The following is an 8012-nucleotide window of genomic DNA, read 5'->3' on the forward strand; positions in this document are numbered from 1 at the left end:
CCTTGCATGAGGTACCCGGAGTAGTCAGATTCATTGATTGACACGGATGCAGAATGGTGGTTACCAGAAGCTGGGAGGAAATGGGGAGTTGTCATTCAATGGGTACGGAGTTACAGTTTGGGATGTTAAGAAAGCTCTGGAAATCCACAGTGGTGACAGTTACACGCCAGTGTGAACGCACTTACGGCCACTGAACTGTACCCTTACAAAAGTGAACAATGGTAAGTTTTATGTTGTGTATATTCTACCACAGACACAAAAAGCAAACATTCCACACATACCCACAAGGCCTCACCCCCTCATGAAAGCATAAAGGCATGCTTGTTGCCATTCAGATCCAATCTCTGAATGGGCTGGCATCGCCTTGGACTGATTTTTAGAGAGGAAAATAACAGCAAAATATATGAATTATGCCTACTGCGGTTTCTCTGGCAGGCCCAGCTCCCCAAGCATGGTGTCTTTGGGGGGAACTAAAACAAAGGGGCCTTGGTGGAAAGGTTGGCTGGGGTGAGCGCTCTGATCTCCCCCAGCTGTAAAGGCTGTGATTCTGTGGTTGGGGAGGCCATGTGAACGGAGAAACACCCCAGAGGAGAGACCAGACAGTGTCTCTGGACAGATCCCACCCAGCCACAGGGAGAAGCATTTGGGTTTGAGATGGCCCTTTCTCTGGGCAACTTGTAGAGCCTGGAGACAGAGTTTTCACAAGAAGCAGCTGGGAACTCGCTGGTCTATGTGACAACACCAAGCACCAGACATGGGGCCCATACATGCGCTAGTTAACGAGGGACTAGTTAGGGAGTCCTCTCTTAAGCCCTGCATTCATCACCCCCCAGATACCTGGACCTGGGTGGGGTCATGATGGATCTTGGCAGCCTGCTCAGCATGTGGGTTGTGGATATTGTGCACAGAGCAGCTCAGTCTGGATATTGCAAGAGTAGACACAAGAGACTCCCATTTCCCAGACTGGCAGCCTGAAGGGAGGCTGGCTCCACGAGCGTCCTGGTTCACCGTCAGGCAGAAAACCTCCGTAGAAACTTCGGGTCTCCTCCCCATTTCGCCCCACCCACGTTCCCTGAGAGGCAGAATGCAGCAGGGGCAGAAACCACCAGAAGACAAATTCCAATCCCCATCCTGCCGCTCCGTGGCCTGCTGCAGCCTCAGTTACTTTCTGAAACAGCAGCAACAACATCTGGCATGGGTCAAATGAGACACTGTCAGGGGACAAGCCTGGAGAATGTACTGGACAACTGCTTTGGAGCTTTCTGCTGCTGTGACGTCCAGCACTTAGGGCGGAGTAAACGGGGTTAAGTCATTGTCCATTACTGAAGCCATCAAGCCTCCGAGCTGCCTCCTCTGGCCTGACCCCCGGAAACATTCGCTTGCTATGCACTAAAATTCTAGCAACATGGTGTTTTCTATAGAGATGAGGGGGGAAATGCCCAGTTCGCTTCGGATTATGGGGGGCCATGCAGAGATCACCGAGGCGATCCCATTTCCTCCCATCTCCGGGACGAGAAACCTCGTTTCTTCGAGGCGATGCAGGTGTACTGGTGAGAGCTGCAGAGAAGACAAGGGGGCCTCCTGGCCCCCACCCCTTTTCAGAGGACAAGTTATCTGTGCCAGGGGGGTTAGTGTGTGTCCTCCAGGAGGCCCCAAAGGCCACCCCAGCTTTGACTGACCTATCTCCCTTCAGAGCCCCGAGGAAACAGAGAAGCAGGGCCCTGCGAGGGCTTTGTGCTCGCAGCTCCGGTGGGCTGATGTCTTTCCAAAAGCTGCAAGTAGGTCCCGTGCTCTCCCTTCCTCCGATCCACGAATAAATAAACCAAGGCCTCCCTGTGGCCTTGCAGCTGCCTGTCGCCTTGTAAGTTCTTGCCTGGGTGATGGTGGAGAGCCCTCCTGTTTTCTCTGGGTGAGGACCCGAAGGGCAAGACCCAGAGTGTCTGCAACTGACACTCCTTCTGCAGCTGCCCAGACGCGATGTCCCCTTGAAGCACTGTGGGGAGAAGAGAAGGGCCCGGAACGCCTCTTGGAACAAACAAGACAAACCTACACAGAGTTGGCACAGCAGGTTCTCCTGGAAAGGGCGAGGCCGAGTGGCTTCCGTCATGCATAAGGGACTCCAGGACATGGACACAAAGCATCGAATGGACAGAGCAACTTCGCTTTCCCATCCTTCCCAGCTGCGTAAGTAGGATGTACCCATTTCACTGTGCCCCGCCTTCGGGGGCCCTTCTGGAGGCAGCTGGAGATGCCCATACAGGCGCTGGAGTGGGGGCTCCTGTGAGAGTTCCAGCTGAGAGCCCCGGCTAGGCACGCCTCCTCTCTGGTCCTCAGTTTCGCATCTGGAGAAGCGGAGACCAGAAAACCTAGTCCCAAAGTCTCGCGAGGATTCGGGGAGCCGCGTGTGCGCGGAGCCGCCGCAAGGAAGGGTGCGGTGGCAGGTTAGCTCCCGCCCCGCCAGGGGGAAGGCAGTAGAGGAGGTACCGCTAGCTGCCACCGCCTTGTATGTGAGAGCGCGGCGCTAGGCACCGTCTCCCGACACCACACCCGATTGCGGTCCCGTCCTGGCCTCCCATGTCCCGTCGGGGCCCCCAGGTTCAAGGGCCCGCCCTCCCCCTGCCACTCAGATATCCCACGCTGGTATGGTGAGGGGCAGGTGGGGGCAGCCGGGACGCTCCCCGGCTTGGGCCAAGCCGTGGTGGGCCACCCGGCCGCCGCGCAGCGGGAGGCGGCCGGGCCGGGGCGTCCCGCTGCCCCGGCCGGACTCGGAGGGCAGGCCCGAGTCGCTGGGCTGCACCTCCACGGAGACCGGCGCGCGCAGGAGCCCGCCGGGCCGCTCCGAGTAGGCCTCCCTGGGGCTCGCCCACTGCGGCGGGCAGAGGCGGGCGCGGAAGGCGGCCTGGAAGCCGCGGCGGAAGTTCTCGTTGAAGTAGCCGTAGATGATGGGGTTGGCGCTGCTGTTGAAGAAGGCCAGCCAGTGGGCGAAGGGGAAGGCGTAGACGGTGACCAGGTGCAGCTGCGGCTCGCTCAGCTGGCCGTAGTCGATGAGCAGCAGCAGGGCCCAGAGCGGCAGCCAGGACAGCGTGAAGACCAGCGCCACCATGACCAGCATGTGCACCACCCTGGCCCTGCGCCGGGCCCCCCGGCGGCCCTCGGGCGCCGCCGCCTCCCCGCCGGCCCGAGCGGGCCCCGAGGCCTTGCAGAGCTTGCGGGCGATGCGCGCGTACATGAGCACGATGAGCGCCAGGGGCGCCAGGTAGATGTGCGAGAAGAGCACGGTGGTGTAGACCCTGCGCATGCCCTTCTCGGGCCAGGCCTCCCAGCACGAGTAGAGCGGGTAGGAGCGGTTGCGGGCGTCCACCATGAAGTGGTGCTCCTCGCGCGTGACGGTCAGCGTGATGGCCGAGGGGCACATGATGAGCAGGGCCAGGGCCCAGATGACCGCGATGGTGACCAGCGCCTTGCGCAGGGTCAGCTTCTCGCGGAAAGGGTGCACGATGCAGCGGAACCTGCGGGGAGGGGGGAAAGAGAGGCGGGCTCGGGACGGGTCCCAGGGGTCCCTGTGCCAGGGGCGAGGGCTACCCTGGTCGGGGCTGGGGGCTGGGGTGCGTGGGCATGCCACGTGCATCCTCGCACCGCACCGTGGGCAGCTTCCAAGAGCAGCTCCCGCAGTAGATCTAGGTTCGTTTGCAAGCAAGCTGGTTTCTCACCTGAGAGGGAGTCAGCTCCCTGCTGAGTAGTCAAGGAGTAGTCAAGGAACAAAGGCAAGGAGGACGGGAGGGGGACGGAGCTGCCTGCAGTGGGAAACAATCCTGTCTGTGCACTTGGTGGGGGGGGGGGGGGGCGGTGGGTTAAACCGATTAGCTGGCAGCTAGCAAAGTGATCAGCCTGCACATTCTGTCCTTGAGTAGGCTGATTAGGTAGGTGCATCAAAGAACACTTTTAGCTGTTTACGGATTCTCCAGAAAACCTTGGGCGTTCAGGTGTGGAGTCTACGTGACAGGCTGTCCCCATGTCATCTTGGCCAGTGTCCTTGCCTGCCTCCCGTGCTCTGGGCAAAAGTGCCCAGATGAACCCTTAGTGCAAGGGCTCACTGAGGTGGAGGAGGGGAGAAGGACCTGTTGCATGCATTTGGGTTTTATTGCTTGCAAAGCTTCCTTGGCCCCTGGCTCCATTCTGTTCGCGGGCCCAGGCTTATCAGAGACTCTGATGGAATCTGAGGCTGAAAGAGACCAGAAGTAGCTTCTGGTAGTGTGGACATGGGGAAGTGGTAAGGCCTGGGCAGCCAGGGAACAGCAAGGGGGGTGTGGAGGGGGAGTGAAGAAGCAGGAACACACTGAGCCCCCCGCCCTCGGAAACTGGCTTTCCTGGCTCATTCTCATGAGTGGCAGGAGTCACGGCTTAGGAAACGAGGCCTGCCCTCAAGCTCTCATAGGACCCAGGAATCCCTATTAAACCTCGGCAGGAGCTGCCTCCAGGCCTTCCAGAAGGAGGTGGAATTCTCTGCAGGTCCCCCCAGTATAAAGGGCAGACAGCCCCACAACCCTTCCCTTTATGGCTCACGATTCAGCCCCAGGCTTCTGGTCAGCCCAACCATGGAGACAGAGGCTCTTCCTAGTGCCGGGCCTCTGTCAGCCGGGGAGAACCCAGCCGGGAACCCTCTCACCTTTCCACAGCAATGGCCACCAGCGTGAACACGGAAGCCGACACGGACATGCCCTGCACCAAGCCGCTCATCTTGCATGTGGCGTTGTCAAAGGGCCACCCTGCAATGACAGAGCCCATGACAGAGCGAGTGCCTCATCCACAAAAAGCCGGACACCTTGGGCCATTTAGACCAGTCCTCACGGTGGCTCGGATCTTTCCTCCATGTCCTGGTGGTGGTGGTGATCCTCTCATCTGCTTACACACTTCCAGAAATGAGGAACTGACCAGTCCGAACAGTCCAAACTACCATGGCCAGTTCTCACCATTAGAGAGGCAATCTTTTTTTCTTTTCTTTTCTTTCTTTTTTTTTTTTTTTTTTTTTTTGAGCACGCAAGAGAATTCTAAGCAGGCTCCACACTGAATGGGTCATTCCAACAATTTTTAAAATTGAGGCACGTGAAAAGGACTGGAAGACACTACCTTACCCAGCTAGTGACTTTGCCTTATCACTGTTCTTGCTGCTTGTGTGTGCCTGTATGTGTGTGCACCTGTACCTGCGTGTGCGTGCGTGCATGCGCGCAGGTCTAGGTGTGCCGGGAAGGAGAAGGGTGAGCAGTTTATGTTCAGCAGCTGTGAAAGAACTCGAGATCCAGCAGTGAGTGAAGGGCCCACCAGGCTGAGCCAGTGCAGCTGAGGGGAAATTGTTTGCCCTGGCTCTACTACTCGGGTCCTGAAACCTATAGAAACACAGGCTGTGATTCCCCAAGTCGGGTCAGTCACTGGTAAGCCCCTGGATGGGGCTTTTCAGGCTCTGGATCTGGGCTCAGGAGCCCCGAGCTCAGGGCCTACGAGCTCAGATCTCTAGATGTCTCCCTGGCCCTGGAAACTAGTCCTTCCCCATGTAGAGTCCCAGGGTGTGTGGAGCCTAATTCTGAAACAAGACAGGCAAATCACGTGGGAAAGAGTAGACAACAGTGTGATCCCTCTGACATTTGGAAGAAGGACAGGTAGGAATTGAGAGGTTCGGTGGTCTAGTTCTGCCTGAATCACTTCTAACAAGTCACTGCTAAATGGCCAGCCCGTCTCTACTTGGACACTTCCATTGACAGGCAGTTCACTACCTGTCGGACAGAACTCTCTTTCGTTGGAGAACAACTCAAATAAGTGGGGATTATTAGGTTCTTATTCAGAGGAAACCTGCCCCCCTACGACTTCTTCCCACTGGTTCTAGTCCTGCCCAGGGGAGCTACAGTAACACTGGTTAGAAATATGGGCGTGAGGCCACGGGAATTGACACTTAGCTGGGTATAACAACACACATGTCCCTTAATCACTCTGGGCATCAATTTCCCCGTCCCCAAAATCAGGATTTTGTGGGACGCTCATTGGATTGCTCATTGGATTGCTCTAAGGATTCATGCATAACTCATTGGATTGCTCTAAGGATTCATGAAGGTAATGCAGGAAGAGTAGGTCATACAATGCCTGGAACAAAGAGAATAATTAATTCACTGTTATTTCTAACCGAATCCCTCAGCCACAAGACTGTCTTAAGTTTGAGGCAATGACATCTTGGCCAAGAGACCGAGCCAACCACGCTTTCGGGGGCGGAGGGGACTCTCACTGCCTCTGCTGCCTCCACTCACCAGTGATGAGGTTGTCCACGAGAGTGGTGGGCATACAGAAGATGCCCACCAGCAGGTCGCTGACAGCCAGGTTGAGGATGAACATGTTGGTGACGGTGCGCATGTGCCGGTTCGTGAGCACGATGAAGCAGACCAGGGCGTTGCCCACCATGCACAGGAGGAAGATGAGCACATAGGCCACAATGAACATAGCTGCCACCGGTGAGGAGTGCTGGTAGTAGGAGGAGAAGGTGAGGTTTGCAGCCAGGGTGGCCTTGGCATTACTCCCATTCTGGCTTGGGGGCCAGCTGCTGTTGGGAGGCTGGGCGGGCTCCCCTAGAAGCAAAGGAGCATACAGGTCAGGAGCCTTGGCAAAGAAGGGCTGACTGACTCCTTGCCATTGGGTGCGACCCTTCCGTGCTCCCAATCCCGACCATGCCCTACCGCGCCCGATCGTGTGTTCAACTCCAGTTGCAACCGGATACACTTTCGACCCACAGCACCCAAACCCTCATCTCATGCCCCCACCTTGTCTCGTCCGCAGCTCACTTCCCGATGTTGGCTCTCTTCCGTTCCCATCCAACTCCCCCGCCTCTGCCCCATCTGGGCTCCATCCTTCTAAGCCCCGCTGTCTGCCCCAGAGGCTGAGCTCTAAGGACTACATCAGCCAGATTCCCTTGCCCTCTGGTGTCCGACCAGGTTCAGCCAATGGGAAGTGCTGAAGGAGATTGAAGGACTGGAGAAGACAGAAGGCAGGTTACTCATCTCCCGACCCCCTCCATGCCTGGCCCAGTTCTGCCTGTGGGGCTGTCTTTACGGATACAGCTCCTACCAGGTGGCCCTCTTCCATGGCTCTAGCTCTTTGAGGGCCACAGTGACACTATTTTCTCTCCTTGCACTGACAGCTCCCTGGGATCGCCAGTCCTGGGTGCTCGTCCATCCCTGCTGGTTCTCTTACCTCCCCTCCCACCCCCCATAGCCCCCCCCCCATTAACCTCTTCAGATAAACACTTTCTAAGTCAACCTAAGTCCCTTTCTAAGTCTCCTGGGACCCTGACTATTATACCCTCGGAATCTCTGTTGTCCCTCCGTATCGCCTCTACAGAACTTTAGCTGGGAAAGGCAAGAAGGCAGTAGACAAAGGGACAGTGAAAGAGGACTCTGAACCAGGGTAAGAGCAAAGGCACACATTAAATTTACCAGAAGACCACGCAAAGCCAAGGCTACCCTGCCTCCTTCACTCTGTCCCATTGTGCTTCACTGGCACAGCGTCCAACAAAGCACTTGCATATGTATTATTTTATAGAACGCTCCCAATCACCCCACGAGGTAAACATGTTAGGTATTAGCCCCATTTGAAATGGGAGAACTGAGATCAGAGGGGTTCTGTGACATTCTCAAGGTGGCTCAGGCATATGCAGCAGAGGTGGTCCTTCTCTGTGTGTCTCTGAGTCAGTTTCAGGCTTTGGCGTGTGCTTTCCCAGCCACCTTTGGGAAGGAGCAGTTCGGTGTCCAACCACAGCTCCTCTGGGAAGCCATTAGATGTGGTGACTCATGATGTTGTCTCATAAACTCTCCTCCTGCCTTCCTCTGGGACTGAATGTGGTCTGTTCCAGGGGACGAAGAGTCTTTGGGGAGTCTTCTGTCACATCCAGAGCTCAGCCACTAGCCTGGAGACCCAACGGAGGCTTGGGATCTGGAGGCTAGAGATGCTTAAGGGCCAGTGAGCTGGCGTGACCA

At 56.7% G+C, this 8012-nt stretch overlaps 1 protein-coding gene across 1 annotated transcript; it reads right to left on the minus strand.

Moving 5' to 3' along the window:
- Nucleotides 1-2623: 2623 nt before the first annotated feature.
- Nucleotides 2624-7122, minus strand: NPFFR1 (neuropeptide FF receptor 1). Its single transcript, XM_047824673.1, has 4 exons — nt 7105-7122; nt 6294-6639; nt 4667-4766; nt 2624-3509 (listed from the first exon to the last, which is right to left on the minus strand). Exons 1-4 carry the CDS (start codon nt 7120-7122, stop codon nt 2624-2626), a joined length of 1350 nt encoding a protein of 449 aa, XP_047680629.1.
- Between the last annotated feature and the right edge of the window lie 890 nt (nt 7123-8012).

This window comes from Prionailurus viverrinus, chromosome D2, assembly GCF_022837055.1.
Source record: "Prionailurus viverrinus isolate Anna chromosome D2, UM_Priviv_1.0, whole genome shotgun sequence".
NCBI lineage: Eukaryota > Metazoa > Chordata > Mammalia > Carnivora > Felidae > Prionailurus > Prionailurus viverrinus.

What these genes read in the sequence shown, in the direction of transcription:
- NPFFR1 (XM_047824673.1), bottom strand. An exon ending in CGTGGACAACCTCATCACTG is followed by an intron (nt 4,767 to 6,293) that starts GTGAGTGGAGGC and finishes CTGTCATTGCAG; the next exon opens with GGTGGCCCTTTGACAACGCC. An exon ending in GTGGCCATTGCTGTGGAAAG is followed by an intron (nt 3,510 to 4,666) that starts GTGAGAGGGTTC and finishes CCCTCCCCGCAG; the next exon opens with GTTCCGCTGCATCGTGCACC.